This window comes from Macrosteles quadrilineatus, unplaced genomic scaffold (genome assembly GCF_028750875.1).
Source record: "Macrosteles quadrilineatus isolate MER2022 unplaced genomic scaffold, UCM_ALF_1.0 Scaffold_9__3_contigs__length_116548681, whole genome shotgun sequence".
Lineage (NCBI taxonomy): Eukaryota > Metazoa > Arthropoda > Insecta > Hemiptera > Cicadellidae > Macrosteles > Macrosteles quadrilineatus.
This window is the reverse complement of record NW_026542602.1, coordinates 67,685,786-67,705,893: the sequence shown is the minus strand read 5'-3', so window position 1 is coordinate 67,705,893 and position 20,108 is coordinate 67,685,786. Positions and strand designations below refer to the sequence as shown.

Below are 20,108 nucleotides of genomic sequence, written 5' to 3'. Positions count from 1 at the left end.
GCCAAAGTTTAGACCTTTACTCAGAACCTGTTTCTCTGACTCGTCCAATGCTCTATCGGACAGGTTGATAACTAGCTTATCAGTGGCTAGGTCAGGTGTTCCGAAAGCTCTGTCGTGACATGTTCCACTGCCTGTAAGATTGCAGTGATGGAATCGAAATAATCTATTGAATTTGTCCTTCAAACTATTTCTTTTGGCATTAAAAATACTCTTAGCTTTAGAATTGAATGTGTTTAAAATTGGATCTAAATCATCTCCACTCATGCTTTCTTTTAACCTGGCTACTAAGTTTTGAACTTTCAAGTCATTGATAAATTTTGCATGTCTGATTTGGTTTATTCTATTTTTTAATAGTTTAAGACCGGCATCTTTGGTAATTTTATCAGAGTACCTATCTTTCATGGGAGCTTTTAATCTCATGCCTTTCGGGATAATATCTGCATTTCTACATTTTATTAAGAAAGTCAAATGGTTGCTGTTAAGTGCGTTCTTTTTCAAAGTTTTTTCTAAATCTTTTAACATGTCAGAAGTCTCAGGCCCATACTGGTATACAATTCTGTTTTTGAACGACATGCTTTTAGGCGAGGTGTTATTATTGATGTAGATTTTTGTGGGCTTCACTCACCTTTATTTTTGTTTGTGATGTCCGGGACTCGTCAAAACACGAGTTGGAGTAAGCAACAAAATACAAAAGACATTGTCTACAAAATCCCGTGTTCTTGTGGCAGAAATTATGTGGGCCAAACTTCTAGACCAGTTAAAGTTCGAATAAATGAACACATAAAAAAAGTCAAAAACAAGGATAAGTATGGCTCTAAGATATGTGAACACGTTGTAGAAACGAATCATATTGTTGATTGGGGTTCGTCTGCAATTCTATACAAGGAGTCTGATTGGAGGAAACGAAATACGGCAGAGTCGCTTTTCATGGCAATAGAAGACGAGCCACTCTCACGACCATCGGTGGATGTCAGTACGGTGTACTTAAACATTGTTAAAAACGAACTAGAACAACTACGAGATAAGGCCAGGAGCGTGAATGGCTTATCAACAATGGACAATGCACCTACCCCCGCCCCCGCCCGTCGTCCTCCAAGCTCAGCTGATCCGGCAGTCGTGGTTAGGCGTTCGACCCGCGTGCGGGCTAAAAATAGTTTTTTAATACCCTGAAGAAGCGGAACGTTGTTTTGAGTTCCACGAAACGTCGGACCTTGATGCCGTGGACGATTTTGTGTTGTATATATGTGTGTTTATGTGTTTTGACGAGTCCCGGACATCACAAACAAAAATAAAGGTGAGTGAAGCCCACAAAAATCTACATCAATCGAAATTAATACAGTAGTACAGGTATACTGTACATTAGGCTACATAAATTTCATACAGTACAGTACTGTAGTATGCTTAAAGTTGTTCAGGTATGAGTTAGTATCGCTTTTGTTTTTATTTAACAACGCATGCTAGGAATTTTATAGGCCTATGAGTCAATGTAGAAATGTTTTTGTTGTACAGTACTGTAGCTTAAACTGTAGTTTCATTACGTTTTTATGTATAACGTTCACTGTTACTTATTTAGCTGTACAGTGTTTCTTTGAGTAAAAGTTTGAGAAAGCTGTGATTTTAAACGTTAAAGTTTTTAATACTGAACCAAGGTTAATGATTTGGCATATTATCATGATTGTGAAATAGCCTACTGATTGTATTTTGATGATGTAATATGTAAATTATCACAATAAAGTCCTTTTATACAGTATTAGCCGTTGTTTATGAGTTTTAGTGCAATATTTCATGTTCAAAATACAGTTCTACTATGTTTTTATGTCAATAAACGCGTTCCTCTGATAATCCGACCTTTTTGCTGTTCTGACCATGCTCCCGGTACCGAAGGTGACAGATTAGCGAGGTTCTACTGTATCAGCAATTTGACAAATACTTTTTCCTACCGGTATTAGCTTGTCAACAACCCTCATAATAAGCAGGCTGTGTTAGTAACTATCCTATAGGTACTCTAATACGAGCCTATATCAGATACCGAGCAAAGTCTGTTTGTCTGTCTGTCTGTCGGTAATATATATCTCGAAATCCAGGGGAAGGATTTTGACCAAATTTTTTAATTATGGACTTATAGCCTTAAAAACGTGATTCGAAAATTCATATTTCGCTACACAACTCATTTGAAAACTTAAAAATTTCACATTGGCCTTATGGGTTGCAAAGTAATCAGGCCTATGTTGGTTGAACAAAATAACAATTAAGTAAAAAGTAAACAAAAGACTTGTAACACCATCCACAGTATACTAGCAAATTATAACATACAGGGTGGCCAAAAAGTCACGTTAACCAATATTGCAGTACGTAGTTCACTGTTGTAGGCTTAATAAACATTCGACTAATCTGTAAATATATTCGTACGTAAGTAGTAAAGAAACGGTGGGAGAAGAGAATCAAGCCTCATTCTCCTTTACCCCACCACCGTAGAACACCAATTTAATTTTATCTTTAGTGTAAAGGGACTTTTCGGCCACCCTGTACAGTACAAAGTGATAAACATCAGTTGTAACTATTTGTTGCACAGATAAAATTGAAGATTACTCAATAATATATGGAAAAATAGAGCAAGTCAGTAGTGATGAGTGATGTGTGTTTTGTGTTGGTGCCATTTCAGTGCACTGGCGGCAACTCAATGTTTTACTCTGATTTAAGGGTAGATTTTACAATTTGTATTTACTCTTTTTTTATCTATACTATTATAAAAAAGAGGTGGTTGCTGTATGTGTGTATGGGAAAAGTAAACTCGAAAAATACTGGTCGGATTGGGCTGAAATTTGGCATGATGATAGCTCACATTCCCGATTAACATATAGGCATATTCTTATTTCAAAAATCCTTTCGGGCTCCGCCCCAGTGGCTCTGGAGTTTCCCATGTTAACCTTATGAGAAATGGAATTATTGAATCTTAACAGCTGTTTCAATTAAACAAGTTGGTTCTGTTCTATGATGTTCAATAGCATTAAAGTTACAAGGATTACCAACAGGGTGCAGCACTATTATTTCTTTTACATTTATGACAACAGCTAATTTGCAACCAAAAGGTGAGTGAGCGTAGCGAACGAACTTCATCCTGGAGGCGAGTTAGCGTAGCGAACGAGCTAACCTGAAGGCAAGTGAGCGCAGCGAACGAGCTCCTTACTCTGATTTAAGGGTGGATTTTACAATTTGTATTTACTCTTTTTTTATAATTTACATAACTTTGAGAGCTGTATTCATAATAAATTAAAATTCCACTGGAACTTAATAGTAAAAACCAAAATTAGTTGAAAAAAAAGTGAGTCCTTTATATCGCTTTTACAATCCTAATAAACGGTCTCCTGGTACCGATATTTTATGGAGAAAAGCACAAAAATTGTACTCACTTTTTTTTACAGCATATGGGGTTATACCATTTAATTACTGTTAAAAGGACCATAATATACTAAATTGTTTAAGCCGTTTTTTTGTTCAAAAACCAATTTTTTTCATTATTGTATGGGGTTTTATGGGTAAATCGCCTTAAACAATTACAATTTTTAAAATGAAAAATATCTGGTGATACTATGGGTATCTCCATGGGTACTCACATAGGCCTAGAGTTACCAAATTTAATTTAAATCAGACCACATGTCTAGTCTGTAGCTCTGTAGGCTTACACTTTAATACAAACACACATACATCACTTTGAAAACCACGTTTTTAGGTTCAGGGGTACTCAAAACGGATATTTCCACTCAAACTCAAAAACTTGTACAAAAACAATACTTTCTCCATGTATGTACTATGTAGACTGTAGGGGGAGAAAGTAAAAAAATTTGATTACACTCGCACATAAAAATTAGAATTTAGAATATTTTTTTTTTTAATTTTTTTCTAAAATGCACACATCTTACGAAAGGCCTAAGCAACATTGCAGTTACCAGTCATCAAGTGTGTATGAGTTGGATCATAAACTACACAACATTACTGTAATCATATCTGTCGCGGTGACACACACTTCAGGAGTATCACATTGGAATTTGAATGAGTTTTTCTCCTTGATAGTGAAATAGTTGAATTTAAAATTAAATATACCGTATAGACCTATTTTGCTTGGAATATTTAAACTAAGTAAGTTACAAGCCTACTTAAAAATAAGTGTATTTTAGGAACTAATGCCTACTGAATAACAATCTTTCCAAAACAAAGTTAACATTATAAATTAAATTTTTTCTGTCTTTACTCTTAGCCTATTTATTTACAGTATATTTTTTCAGACTACTCTAAGCATCTACCTGGGATTCTTGCTGTTTGAAGATTTGCCCACTTCCATGATAGTTTGCGGACTGCTTGCTCAGGTCGCTCATCTGTTGATTCTTCAGACATTTCCCTATGTCTCCCTGTCTTCACCATCATTCATATTTGCTGTGATCTTGCTTCTAGTCAACCACTACCTAGCGTTTAAATACTTCAATAGTATTTATCACTCATTTTCTGAGGTGGGTAAATTGTCATTACTTGAAATGGTTGTTTTCTATTCCAGCGTTAAACATTGTCACTAGTTTTCTCTTTCATATAAAGTTAAGCTGTACAATGGACCGAGGTGATTGCCAGGTTGGCAACTCCAGGGTCTCAGTTTTAATCCATTACCTTGTTGGTAGTTATTAATTAGTTTTTACGCCAAACAACAAACATTGTAGAAATCAGTAGTTCGAAAGTTAAATTTCTGAATTTTACACTGAACAAAATAATTACCAGGCTAATCGTTTAATGTTTAAAAGTCCTAATGTTTGATGCCAAACGTCTTTTGGCTTATTCCTTTTATAACCTTACCTTTAAAGTGGTTTTGTTTCTAGACCATATAACAGAGTTGTATAGTTAAGACTTGTTTCAAAAATCTAGCCATTGAAAATTAGCCTAATTGTTTGTTTATCAAACATAATCCAGACTTTACAAATGGAGATTTAGCATAGTACAAGGATCTTTAGCATTTAAGAAATGTGTTGCTCATTCGAGAAAAATCAATATGAAAAAAATGTTTTATTCTGATTATTACAGGTAGGCCTAACACAAATTCTCTGAGAAAATTACTGAATTATCCAGAAAGTAAACTAATGTGTTTTGAAATAAACTATATACAAATTGAAAAAAAAATATTATATATATTTTGAAGCTAAAGTCTTGAGGGCTATTTTCCTACATAATCACCATTTAAATTTAATCAATAATCGTCACTTAGTACGAGGCATGTTTTTTAAGGAAGTACCGTTTTTAAATTGCTCCGTTCCAGCGCTGCGATTGGCATTTTGGACACTTTCGCTGTATATGTGCATCATTGGCAAGCCCTAGCCGGAAATTCCACAACAATCGACCGTGTTTACATCCGGTTTCGAGCATTCAAAATGGTTCCGCCAATTGAGACTGCCGCCGACTGTGAAGTGTGCGCTGTGATTAGATTTTTAAGTGTTAAAGGGGTGAAAGCCATAGAAATTTATCGACAGATTAGTGAGGTGTATGGCCAGAACATTATGAGTGCCGGAATGGTACCCAATTGGGTAAGGGCATCTAAAGACGGCCCCACCAACGTCCATCATGAGCAACGCACTGGGCGGCGTCACTGTCCCCCGTACCCAATGCGTAGCTCATCATGAACGTTGGTGGGGCCGTCTTTAGATGCCCTTACCCACTTGCGAACCATTCTTCCACCACTCACAATGTTCTCGCCATACACCTCACTAATCTGGCAATAAATTTCAATGGCTTTCACACCTTTAGCACTTAAAAATCTAATTACAGCGCGCACTTCACAGTCGGCGGCAGTCTCAATTGGCGGCACCATTTTAAATGCTCGAAACCGGATGTAAACATGGCCGATTGATGTCGAATTTCCGGCTACGGCTTGCCAATTGATGCACATACACAGCGAATGTGTCCAAAACGCCATTCGCAGCACTGGAACGGAGCAATTTAAAAACGGTACTTACTTAAAAAACGTGCCTCGTACAAGCTTTTCAATGCCCTCTTTGTAGAAATCTGCCTCTTGCGTGGTTAACCACTGATATGAGGACGTGAAAACCGGCATGGAGTTCAGCGTCAATGTGAAAGTGTTGCGTAGCGAGCAATGTCTTCATCGCTGGGAATGGATGATAGTTGCTTGGCGCCAAATTTGTTTACTCATTGTTTCTTGGCCCTACATATCACAAAAATGGCGATAAATTTCAATTGGTTTGTAATTTTTGCTAACAAAATCCTTATCACACCATGCACTTCACAACTGGTGGATTTTCAATCGCAGCGCTCATTTCAAAACTCACTGTATAAAAAGCATAGGAGACACGATACTCTAGCTACCATGGTTGGTTGCGTACTGAGTGTGGAAACATTCTAATGCCAAGTGTAGTAACTACTAAGATTAAGGATAAGAAAACATGGCGACATCTGATTACACACCTTGCTAGACTTGAAGTGACGATCATCAAGACGGAAAACTCCTTGACCGATCGGCAGCCAATCAGGGAGCTCCACGCCGATGTAGGCAGTGCAGCCACCCAGTAACTTAATCTGTTTCCGGTTACTAATAATCTAATATGGTCCTATTGCTACTATATTACACTCGCCACCATTTAGATTAGGCCCACACTACTGCTGTAAGACCACAAATAACATACTCTTCCAACATAAAACTTTCTCTTCATAATAATTTCTTTTTTTCATTTTTATTAATTAAACCTTGATTCCAACTTAAAAATTCTTCTCATAAAACTAAAATAAACTCTTCTCACTTCTGCCTGAATAGCTTAAAGGTCTAGCTTTTCAGGCTTTTGTATTGTCCTTTTTGACCTTCTAAGATTGGGCGGGCTGCACTGCACTACCGCAGGTGAGTCTTCATGTCTTGGCTGGACCGCTGCAGTCTCAGAGTCCTTCAATGGAGATTGCCGCCTGGGCGAAACTTGTTGCCTCTCCTTGTCCTCTGAAGTTTCCCCTCGCTCAGGAAGTACTGGTTTCATGGGAGACCTTGGCTCACAACTTGGCACTGCTATCCCCTCCTCTTCCATGTTCACTCTAGACCTGAGGTGGTCAGCATGGCAACGCCTAACTTTTCCCAATACACTAACAAGATATATTACAGAACTTTTTACTTCCAGAACTTTTCCAGGTACCCAATCAATTTTCTCCTGCCTGACAGTTTTGACGAACACTTTCTCTCCAACTTTAAAGGATCTTGCCCTTCCCCTATGCCTATCCGAACTCTCCTTCTGTCTGTCCAGGTTCGTGTCAATACGAGCGTTGAGGTTAGGTTTGAGAAGTGCAAGCCTAGTTTTAGGTTTCCAGTTGAGAAACAATTCTGCCGGGCTAAGTCCGGTTACAGTGTCAGGTGTATTTCTGTATGTCATTAGGAAGTTATCAAGTTTATGTTGCAAAGTCAGAGAACCAGTACCACCTTCACTCAACACCTGTCTCAACAGGTTCTTCTTCACTTCTTGAACGCACCGCTCGGCCGCACCATTTGACGCAGGATGATAAGGAGGTGATAAGACAAACCTTACTCCATTCTTCTTTAAGAATTCTTTGAACTCAAAACTTGTAAAAGAAGGGCCATTATCAGATACTAGAGTGTCCGGAAGCCCATACGATGCAAAAAGTGAACGGAGACGCTCAATGGTCTTGAGAGAACTAGTAGATTTCATAACAAACACCTCGATCCACTTGGAAAAACTGTCTACTAGTACTAACATTTGTTGCCTAGAATTAGTGTCTTCAGCGAAATCTATGTGCACCTGTTGCCATCTGCCATACACACGGGGCCACTGTTGGAGAGGGACTTTTGGAGCTGCATTCCTCGTACACTGACAAATATAACAAGAAGACACTGTTTCTTCAATACCTTGTTCTATACCGGGCCACCACACATAGCTACGTGATAACAGCTTCATCCGTGTAATGCCTGGATGTTGATCATGAAGCAATTCTAAAACTGGATTCCTCAATTTTGTCGGAATGACCACACGGGCCCCCCACAGAAGACAATTACTATCCACAGAAAGTTCATCTTTCCTTTTTACATAAGGCAATAACTCTTTATCCACAGCGCCATGCCAGCCGTGCCAAACATAATCTCTTACTTTAGATAATATAGGATCAGTACCAGTGAATTTAGCAATTTCCTTAGAAGTGATAGGTGATTCGGTACTCACCGTGCTGAAGCAGTTTAGTACCTCCACGCATTCCTGAGTGTGCGAGATAAAGTTGTTTTCCAGTTCCAGTGAATCACTTGCCGGTAACGGCAACCGGGATAAGGCATCGGCATGTGGCACATCAGACGCCTTGCGATATCTCACTTCGAAGTCATACGAAGCCAAAATCAGGGCCCATCTCTGTAGGCGCGCTGCGGCTAGGCTTGGAGTTCCTCGCTTTGAGCCAAAGATAGTAGCCAACGGCTGGTGGTCACTCTGTAATATGACATGTTTTTTCCCGTAAATATACTTATGAAATTTCTTAGCACGAAATACTAATGCTAGGGCTTCTCTATGAAGCTGAGAATAATTTTTCTCACTTTGACTTAGAGTTTTAGAGGCAAAAGCAATAGGCCTCTCTTCGCCATCAATCAAATGGGACAACACCGCCCCCACGCCTCGAGGGCTTGCATCACATGTAAGCACTAGTGGCTTATTGACATCATAATGTACAAGGATATCAGAAGATAACACCCAGTGTTTACTCTGTTTAAAAGTTTCAGCACATTTCCTAGACCAAACAAAAGGAACATCCTTTTTCAACAACTCATAGAAACAGTTCAGCTTATCAGAGAGATTGGAAATAAATCTACCATAGTAATTAATGAGTCCTATGTATGATCTCAACTCCTCCTTACTTGATGGTTCCGGGGCATCCTTGATGGCTTCCACTAGCCCTTCTCGTGGACTTATACCTTCAGCCGACAACCTATAACCTAAATAGTCTACAACAGGTTGTAAAAATTTGCATTTACTATCGTGAGTCGCAGTCAGATTGGCACCACGACAGATTGGCACCATGGTGTTTTAGCACCCGGCGTCACATTGGAACCTCTTTGACATGAGGCCATGAAATATCACCCCACGTCAGCTTGGCACCACGACAGATTGGCACCACCCCTTTCTAGAGGTTCCAATCTGTCGTGTACTGTTACGACTGATTGGCACCTCTGCGACCGCCGTCAGCTTGGCACCGCGACAGATTGGCACCACCCCTTTCTCCAGGTTCCAATCTGTCGTGTACTGTTACGACTGATTGGCACCTCTGCGGCCGCCGTCAGCTTGGCACCGCGACAGATTGGCACCACCCCTTTCTTGAATGAGGTTTGAAAATACAACAAAGCAGTTTTCTGCGTGCAATATTGAGTGGAGCTGGAATATTAATCCAATCCTTCCCAATGAGTAGTTAAATCTCATTCACGAGGAACAGGTGTAGTATTGACTTTTAGATCAATACTACGCCTGTTCCTCGTGAATGAGATTTAACTACTTGCAGTATTCAAGTAGAGACGGTAAATGTACAAACAAGATGGTAAGTGGTAACCATTTACCATCTTTTTTGTGTATTTACCGTCTTGTAACAGTATAATGGTAAATATATGTTTTTAATGTTATAAGACGTTTCTTTTATTTACTTTCCATCTAACTAACGTACATAAATTAAACGTTTTATTTTCATTTTAACTAAATCATAATATACAAAAATAAAATAAAACGTTAAAATGTAGTTCTTTAATTTAAAGTCAATCACTTCAACAGTCATTCTGTAGATTCTTGTGTAAACCATATTAATAATACCGCAAAGGGCAAACGTATCAAACTGTTACGACTTCCCGAAAAAAATAATCAAATTTTAAGTTCATTCTAAAAATATTTTAAGTTTTGGAACGGTCAGAGTGAGGCAGAGAATCTGTCAACTATCACTATTCGTCTTGTTTTCCGGGTCTGACTCCTATTGTTGGGGCGTACGTACATCCACGGAAACAAGAGACACTGACTCATAATAAATGTGTTCAGTATAAATATGTATCTTGTACAACTTTTGATGATTTACAAAAACAAATATCATTACGTTCTTAGTCATGATTTTTTGACATTTTACATTAAATTTCTAGCAAATCGGTTTACGTCTGCCTTGACAAGTAAATACTACAGGTAATGTAGTAAACATATTTTAATAACTAACAAACATACATGTTATTACGTTTTCTACAATGAGATTCTGTGAATTTTGATATAAAATTACAAACAAATCTGTTTACTTTTGCAAGTAACAATTAACTACTGATTGATGTTAACAAATCCGGACAGTTATTATTTCTTGTGAAATTATAATTATAGGTTAAAAATAAGAACAAATAATGTTGCTTTTTAAACAATTTTTGTTGTTTGGTTGGAATACTAGAATACTGGAGTGCGGCAAAAGGGAGTAAATGCAGCAATTAGCAACTGTCTGTACTATAATCATAATTTGTTAATTGTACAAACAATTGTAGTGATTTTATTTAACTAATCCTGATTAAAAAAATTGTATTTAACATTCTTTTATGGTTAACTAGCAGTCATACCCGTTCTTCGCAACGGGAAGAGAACGCTAAAGAGAATAATTATGTTCCATAGATTTGTCGTATGTAGATACACTTTTAGAGGTCCGAAAAGTATTAACTGATTAAAGTATCAAAATTGATTTCTTAAATTAATAACCTAAACATACCTCAGGAAAAAAATCCTACTTTGACAGTTCTCATTTTGTATCACAGTTTTTTGTTGCTGCTTGGTTAAAATTAGCTGTTGTCATCAATTTAAACAATTAATAGTACTGCACCCTGTTGGTAAACCTTATATCTTTTTAATGTTATTTAATATCATAGAACCAACTTGTGTAGTTGAAACAGGTGGCAATAGTTATTTGTGCAACTAGTGAGAAAAGTGAGCAATTGACTCACTCGAGAGAAATCCTTACTCACGAGCCGTAGGCGAGTGAGGAATGGTTTCTCGAGTGAGGCAATTGCACTTTGCACTCGAGTTGCATATTATATTTTTCCTACAGTTACCATAAAACAAATAAATTGGCAAACAAACGTAACATATTTTTACACAGAAGTGATCTTTTAATATGACATTTAATGTGAAGTGACAAAAACAACAGTAGGCTACAACAGCTGACCAGCTGATTTACAGCCAGTGCTGCCAACGTATTTCGCGCACATACGACCTTGTCTGCATGTTGCGCTCACTATTTCGTCCCTTCACGTTGCAAATCTGGAGTGAGACAAAGTAATTAGAGTGAGACAATGTTAACATTGTCTCACTGATAAGTGAATTGGCCACTTTGCTTTCTCAAATCAGTGAGAGAACATGAACATTGTTAGGTGACTGTAGGAAAAACTATTTTATTCCTGATTAACTAAAGAAACTAGTGTACCTGTTGCTCGAATTCGAGCAATTGCGAAGCATTACAGTCGACTCACAAAGATTATGGAATCGATCTACACAACAGTTAGATATAATCAAAATCTTTTGTAAATATCTTATCTTTTCTCAAAAAGCTGATCTTGTTTTTTTAGTGTTTTCTACAAATTTTTCCCTCTCATAGCCGCATTAGGTTGTCTATGATAACGATTATAAATGAAAAAAACATTATTTCTATTTCTTCTGCTTGGTTGTGTTCTATGACTTGTTCTATGTTTCCATTGTTTGCAAATCGGTTATTTCAATGATTGCTCAAGAAATGTAGAGCAGTGTTAATTCAGTTTTATTTTTAGCCTATATCAAATTGTCCAGGATTTCTCGCTTTTTTCCATTGTAATAATTTCACCAACCCAAGTTTCGTCGACAGATGCAATACGCCAAAGAATATCACCAAGAAGTGGCAGACGATTTACAATCTCCAAGAAGTGGTAAAAAAAGCAGAAACCAAGCCATACAACAGATATAAGTTAACCCCTTAAATTTTAAGAGTTACTGTGATATTAGGATTTTCCACTGATTTGGTAATAGAACATTATATTGCAAAACATGACACGATGCAGAATAAAATCGATTTTAAAATCAGAAAAAACCCATTGCAAATACTGTACTTCATTTTGAAAAATTCAATAAATCACAATTTAAATATTAACAGCTGTTTCATTAAAAAGTAGTGTAGAATTATGCATACGGTAAACAAATTTGAAGAGGCAACTTTAAAGGCTTCTGGGGCAGAGCCCCAAGGGAATTTACCTCGTTCCTCTTTTGATGGCTCATCTATAGACCAAGACCTTTCTTTAGAGACCCCTACCAAGTTTCTACGCCCAGCCGTTCTCTTAAATTAGCTGGGACAAAAACCCAGTTTTTCCTCCATAAGAATAACATGGGATGGGAATTCAAAGGCCACTGGGGCAGAGCCCCAAAGGAATTTACCACGTTCCTCTTTTGATGGCTCATCTACAGACCAAGACCTTTCTTTAGACACCTCTACCGAGTTTCTACGCCCAGCCGTTCTCTCAATTTAGCTATGACAAAGAAAAACAGTTTCAAATTAATATATAGAATATTTCCTGCTCGTAAAAATTCAAACAAATCCCTTTTCGTAGGGAAGAAATCACAACTACTTCTTGAGTGCAAAAACCGCCAAACATCTGCAAGAAACTCGCCGAATGTGTAATGGCCCTTTTAGACTTATTTTTTCACTACGCTTTTGCTACCAGATAGCATGTTTATAGAATGATTTAACTTAAGCATTGTACTTTGAATCAGATGTGGCATTAGTGAATAAGGATTCTTTCATTTCGTACTTCGTGGAATATACCAAATATCACAGTCAGGGCCCACAGTAAAATATGTAACAATTGCTACTAAAGATTTTTTCGTAAGACGAACGTACTATTTGTGGTAATCAACAGCTTAAGCGAACAACTGTTAGTAAGAATAATGTTGCTACCTGGTTGCTACTACTGCACTAAAAGAAAGAATCTTCACTTTTCACGTTAATTTTCGCGGTTTTAATAGCTTAATTGTTATTATACTTTTCCGATGAGCTCGGTTATCTACGGAGGCTTGATCAATTGGGGCTCAGATTATCGTGAGTCTGCATATGCTGTATTGGAGAAACCTAACCTCATGTTCAAATTTAATGTTAGAAAAGTCATTATAACACGTACCATACCATATTAACTCAGTGTGTTACTTACAAAAAAAATTATTTCCATATTAAAGTTAATTAAAATCATTGAACCCCCTTTATTGACAGTACAGTGTACAGTACACTTAATACGAGTCCCGTATATCAATTCACTACTGACATAATGTGTGTGCAGCACATTTAATCTAAATCTGGCCTGATGGTTTACCGTAGCTATTATTTCCCTCGTGGTTCAATAACCTGGCTTTAAAGTCGGGGTGTCCTCCCCCCATAACAGGTAGACGGGCAATCCTAATCCCTTGTTGACAAACAACAGTGTCTTTGTTACGGGCGACCACCAGGGACTGCTGGCCTGGCATCCTCACGCTATTCAAATTACGGGGATTTCTATATTTGAGTCTGCAAGTTATGTGGCATTTCCAACTGTCAATTTGGTCTTCAACATAAACGTTGACATTGACAAACGAGCGGACGTACAGAGAATTTGAGGAAGCCGGAAAACTCCACGCTGGGAGGGTTTCGAATATTTTTTCAAGCACCTTTTATAAGATGATCCTTTTTTGAAATAGGACAAGGCCATAAATAAAAACTAGCGTCAGTGCTGTGACCCTTGAGGCATTTAGGGGTCGTTTTTTAATTAATGACAGTTCAGTTAACTACACCACACCATCTGTTTCTCAATCCTAATATTTGTAAAGTAGGCCTACTGTTAGGACCAAGCCTTGCTCAGTAGTATTTTGATTTCGACTAGTTTTTGTTATTACTGTTGATCAAGATTCCTTAAATAAAGCGTAGGCCTACTAGGAAAACACATGCGAATTGTTAATGTTAACACGAAAAACAATTAATATAAAACGTATTTTATTGTTATGTTTACAGAAACATTGAGCGAACTGTACATTACAAACTAGATGACCCGGCGAACTTTGTACCCCATAAAAGTAAAAAAAAAAACCAAATCAACCGGCCACCTTTATAAGTCTTTTAAAAACAATCACAGACAACATAAAAACGCTGAAAATGACTTTCAATTACATTACCTGTCAAATGTTTAATCAGCTGTTTCTAAAATATATTAAATTAATCTATGCATATGGTCAAAAACCATCATATTTTTCTTCATACGCATAACATACATATGTGGGGTTTAGCTCTAAATTTAAATACTGAACTGAAGATACATGTGTTAATCGGATTAAAGACGAATCCAACAAATCATAAATCATTAAAAAGATCCAGCCGGTCTCGAGTTACAAACTGCTTAACTAACACGACATCATGGCATGTAGCCTATATCTAGATGCATACTAAGAAAGTGTTTAAAAGTACAGTATTTTCTCTCAAAGTCCTGATATGAGGCAGAAAATCCATCATAGCGACCACTTTCAATTTCCATAGCTATATATATCTTAATCCACGTAAATTTCACGCCTAAATAACCCCATTTCAGAAGGTTTGCATATTCAGTGTAACCATACCTCGAGTTATACATTACCTGATTTTAGAGTTTTGGTCCAAGAAGGAAGTACCGGTAATTATTTTATAGGGCAAGCCTACTTGCGTGCAACCGCATCTTGTTTAAAAAAAGGTAAATTAAGTAATAAATTACAGCATCTCAAATATATCACAATTTATCACTCTATAATGCATAAAAAATATCATTTCAAATAATATTAGTTAACTGAATGATAAATTGTCATATCTTAGACAAGCTGTAACTTCTGAATGAAAAAAACCTTTTTTAACCAGGTTAACGCACACCCAACTTCCGAAAAATGACTGCAAGGTTTCATTCAATTGTGCCAAATACTTTAGTAGGTATCAGACGTTTTCCAAATTATAAACTTGAGTTTAATGGCATAATATTAAAAGCCTTGAGGAACTGTAACTTTGATTAGATGGACCATTTACGAAGCGGTTTGTGCTGTTAAAGTTAATCTTATTATCAATGTGTATGCATTAATTGACATTAATTGCATCAAGTATTGACAAGTTTCTGTTTTCAAACATCAGACTAGTAAGTAAAACGAACAGGTGGGCCTATTGAGGGCAGCGGTGCCAATCTGTCGTATACTGCTACGACTGATTGGCACCTCTGCGGCCGCCGTCAGCTTGTCACCACGACAGATTGGCACCACTCATTTCTTGAGGTTCCAATCTGTCGTGTACTGTTACGACTGATTGGCACCTCTGCGGCAGCCGTCAGCTTGGCACCACGACAGATTGGCACCACCCCTTTCTCCAGGTTCCAATCTGTCGTGTACTGTTACGACTGATTGGCACCTCTAGGAGCGGTGCCAATCTGACGTGGTGCCAATTAGACGCGTACCCACTATCGTTAACCTTCACTCCAAATTCTTGGAAGCGTTGAAGAACTTGCTCCAACCTAGACACTGCTTCAGGGTATGAATGTCCGCCAATCAAGACATCATCAAGGTACACTACCGTACCGGGAAGATTTTTAATTATCTCATCAATAGCTGCCTGAAACAAAGCAGGTGCACTGGATAGGCCATATGGCAAACGAGTAAGACGAAATAATCCTTTATGTGTTGCCAAGGTTAACAACTCCTGTGAATCCTCAGCGACCTCCAGTTGAAGATAGGCTGTCTGTAAATCAATAACAGAGAACACAGAACAACCAGATAATGAAGCAAAAATATCCTCGGGTTGAGGTAAAGGATAGTGTTCAGTTTGGATAACTTGGTTTAACGTTACCTTAAAGTCCCCGCATAGCCTAACTCCTGTAGGCTTAGGCACAACAACCAGTGGGGTTGCCCAGTCGGAACTCAAAACAGGATAAGCAATTCCATCATCCACCATCTTGTCTATTTCCTCTTCCACTTGTTTGCGAAGAGCGAACGGCACTGGACGAAATTTGCAGAACTTCGGTACAGCTCCATCTTTCAAAATTATATGTGTCTTCACACCCTTGATTGAACCTAATTTTCCTTCAAACACAGAAGAAAACTTTTGCCTTAAATGCTTAACATCTTCCTTGGCCCTAGGCTGAACCGAGTCAGCCGATTGCAGTGAAGTTAGGTTAGGTAACTTGTCAATAGAGTTTAAAAATGAAATGAAATGAAATGAAATGCTTGAAATGAAATGCTTTATTGTCGTTAAAACTGAGTACAAAGTTCATGACAATCGTCAAAAGAAAAAGAAAACAATCAAGATGGCAACTAAAACTAAAACTCTAAACCAAAGTACTCTTCATGTTTATACAGGCAAGCCTGGGTTAGAGTAGTTTTTAAAACATGTTTAAATTTTGAAACACACAGGTTTTTGATGGATGCAGGCAAGAAATTGTACATTTTAACACCTTGGTACTCAAAACTATTTTGAGTGGCTGTATACTTATGCCTTAGTGTAGACAGATTATCTTTAGATCTAGTACAATAGTTGTGAACATCAGATATCTTTTCAAAGTGAGAAATGTTTTCTTTTACATACAACAAACTTGCCAAAACATACAAGGATGGAAATGAGAGAATGTTAAGACTCACGAAAAGGGGCTTACAATGTGTTCTTCTATTCACACTACAAATTAACCTCACCGCCTTCTTTTGTAAAGTAAAAAGCACTTTAGTGCATTTTAGGCCAACTAACATTTTAGGCTAGGCCTATTAAAAACGTGCTCGTCGGAGCGGTTTACAGTTTTATCTTGAGAAAATATAGACTTCCAGTCTAAGGTTACATGTTCAAGCCAGTTTCTACCTAGCAACATTGGTTGACCCGTTTGGCCTAACTCTACAATAACTAACGGCAAGTCCTGATAAATTTGGTTGGCCGCTTTTACTCTAACCAAAATCTGTCCCAACACACTTACTTCATTTCCTGAATAGGTAAGTAGTTTTACATAACAAGGCTTTAAAGCCAGATGTGAAAAATATTTCCGATACGACTCAAAGGGGCAGACCGTAAGGGCGCTGCCTGTATCGAGCTCCATGGTCACATTATGGTTTTCAATCAGCAACCCTACTTCATAACCCGCCTTTCCATCTCCAAGGCCTACACTATACAGACATAAGTCCTGTAAAACTTCCGATGTCTCTTCAACATTGTGAACCTTAAACACTTTTTTGTTAGTCCTAGGCCTACTATCAGACACATCCTTTGACCTACACACCTTACCAAGGTGTCCAATTTTTTTACATATATTACATTTAAAATTGATATAAGGACATTCATGAGCCTTGTGCTCTTTCGCACAACGATAGCATTTGAGCTTATGAAATTGGCCAACTAGGCCTACCTCAGCAGGTGACCTTGAAAACTTAGCTGATTTAACTCCGTGCTTGGCACTTAGGCCTACTTTACGTGGACCTAGACTCATTTTATTTAAATCATGAACATGGTTCCCTGAACCTACAAAAAGACTAGTTTGTTTTTCAGCTTGCTCTAAGGTTAGTGCTAATGAAAAAGTTGAATCCAAATCTTGTTCATCACTGAGAAGTTTTTGCCTAATTGCCTCATTGTGGATTCCAGATATTAATTTATCCCTGAGTGCATCCTTAAGAAAGGCTTTGAAGTTACATGTGCTTGATAAATGCCTAATTGCTACCATAAAATCAGCAATACTTTCATTGGGACGCTGAACACGTGAGTAGAACGTGTAGCGTTCGGCTACCACTAACCTTTTTGGAGAATAATGTGCTTCCAACACCTTTAACAGATCCTTATAATCCTTGGAATCTACCGAATCTGGTGATACTAAGTCCGTGAGAACAGCCAGAGCTTTTGGTCCAATTACAGTAATCAAAATGGATAACTCCGATCCTTCCTTTACGCTGTTGGCCTTCAAGTAGTGTTTCAGCCTCATTAAATATGACGAAATATCCTCTTCATGAGGGTTGAACTCCCCCATACTCCCTATTGAACGGGACGACATGGTTCCTCAAATTAATTTTTCAACAATCCGCACTCGCTAAAAAGAAGTTGAACAAAATTTGACTACGACTGCGCCATTTGTAGTAACTACTAAGATTAAGGATAAGAAAACATGGCGACATCTGATTACACACCTTGCTAGACTTGAAGTGACGATCATCAAGACGGAAAACTCCTTGACCGATCGGCAGCCAATCAGGGAGCTCCACGCCGATGTAGGCAGTGCAGCCACCCAGTAACTTAATCTGTTTCCGGTTACTAATAATCTAATATGGTCCTATTGCTACTATATTACACCAAGTTAGCAGTCCTAGCCCCTCCCACATCCACGACAGACCAAAACATCACTTTCTGGATAGCCCTCGTATTATCTATGTATTTTAAACATTTCTAACAGAACCATATGATTTTAGGTGATGGCATACTTCACACTCTGCCTTTGGCTTGTACCATTTGCCCTGTTCGTCTCATTGTCAGCCAATGAAAATGTTCTACCAACAATATCAGAATCAACACCTTTACTGGGTAAGTTCAACAAACCACTCTCCTTTGAAGATAAAGTGTTGTGTTGGTATTGCATGCTGTACCGAGCTGTCTACCTGGCAGATGTGTGTGGTACGCAAAGTATATTATGTAGCCTACACATGTAAGGTTTTGTAATTTTGTTTTGCCTAGGAATGTATAGGGTGTTTTAGTTGATTAGTTGATACTTTAAAAACCTTACAACTTGAATACTCCTCGGATTTGTTGAAGTGGAAGATTACAATTAACAATGGTGGCTTCACTGGTAGGTAGTACAGTCTAGCCTTGATATAACGAACCTCAATATAACGAATTCCTTGATATAACGAATTTGTTTTAATCCCCTAGAACTCTCCATAAGAGACTATGTATATTTTACCTCTACATAACGAACAAACCATAACAACGACCTTGATTTAACGAATTTTTCGTGATTTCGGCTAAAATAAGACACCTCAATATAACGAATTTATCATTGTCAGAACCTCTACATTGCGAATTTAACCTCTGCATAACGAATTGTCTACGTCTTTCCCTTGATATAACAAATCCCCCACACCAGTATTGTTTTTGGAAAACTGTTTCTTTATCAAATTAAATGGAAAGGTGACGTCAACGCTTGCGCTAACATTCGTCTACTCCGTTTTACCGTTTTACACATCTCTCTGTCTGCTGTCGCTGCGCATGCAATGTTGCAACTGAGTACTGATTTCATTCACTGAGGACTGATGACGACGTAATCTGTAGTAAGCTGTGATTGGGTGATAAGTAAATAATGTGAATTGTACAATTTTTGGATAAAGATAAATCTAAGAAAGAATATAAAAACAAAAGCAAAGAGAAAGAATAACAACATCGTTATTTTAACATTCCTTAATTTACGAGTGTTTTTATTATCTTTAAGTTGGCTATGAATATGCACTTTTATAATGACTTATCTAATAATTTATTGTTTTCAATACGATTTGTTTCAACTAGCAACACCAATGCTATAGTTAATGATTATTATTGACATTCCTCTGTTGTGATAAATCAGTACTGTACTTTAAGTAGCCTACTGGCCTATCACGGAGCAGTCAGTAGCTTACAAAACTTTGTACTGTTTTGTTTTGTTTTTTACATGGTTTATGACTACTCAATGCTGTGTTTGGCTAGGTTTTAGGAGGGTTAGAACGAGCTGTGATTTTAAACTTACAGTTTTTAACCTGTACCAAGGTCAATGCTATTGTCATGATTGCGCAATATTCAAGATCCCTCACCTTTATTATGCCGGATAATTTAGGTTCTACCATTGACTATTGGATACAGAAAGTTCTACTGTACAATGAACACTGTACTGTAAAGTATTGTAGCCTATGCTACTTTAATTGTGTTTTAATGAGGTCAAATCCCGGCCTATATTGACCGACGCTGGTTCTGAACCTCGACTTAGCGAAATTCCTGCAAACCTAACCTCTATATAACGAACCTCATTTTAACGAAATCCTTGATATAACGAATATTCAGTTCGGTCCCTTCAGATTCGTTATACTGAGGTTGGACTGTAGCTTTAA

The 20,108-nt window shown here is 37.7% G+C and overlaps 1 protein-coding gene across 1 annotated transcript in view; it reads left to right on the top strand.

Annotated features, from left to right (window-relative positions):
* Positions 1–20,108, top strand: part of LOC129003900 (protein TEX261-like) — a 38,846-nt gene that overhangs the window by 11,347 nt on the left and 7,391 nt on the right. The window contains exons 3-4 of the mRNA XM_054432237.1: positions 4,284–4,505; positions 18,447–18,558. Of these exons, the coding sequence (XP_054288212.1) occupies positions 4,284–4,505; positions 18,447–18,558 (334 nt within the window). The remainder of the gene's footprint in view (positions 1–4,283; positions 4,506–18,446; positions 18,559–20,108) is intronic.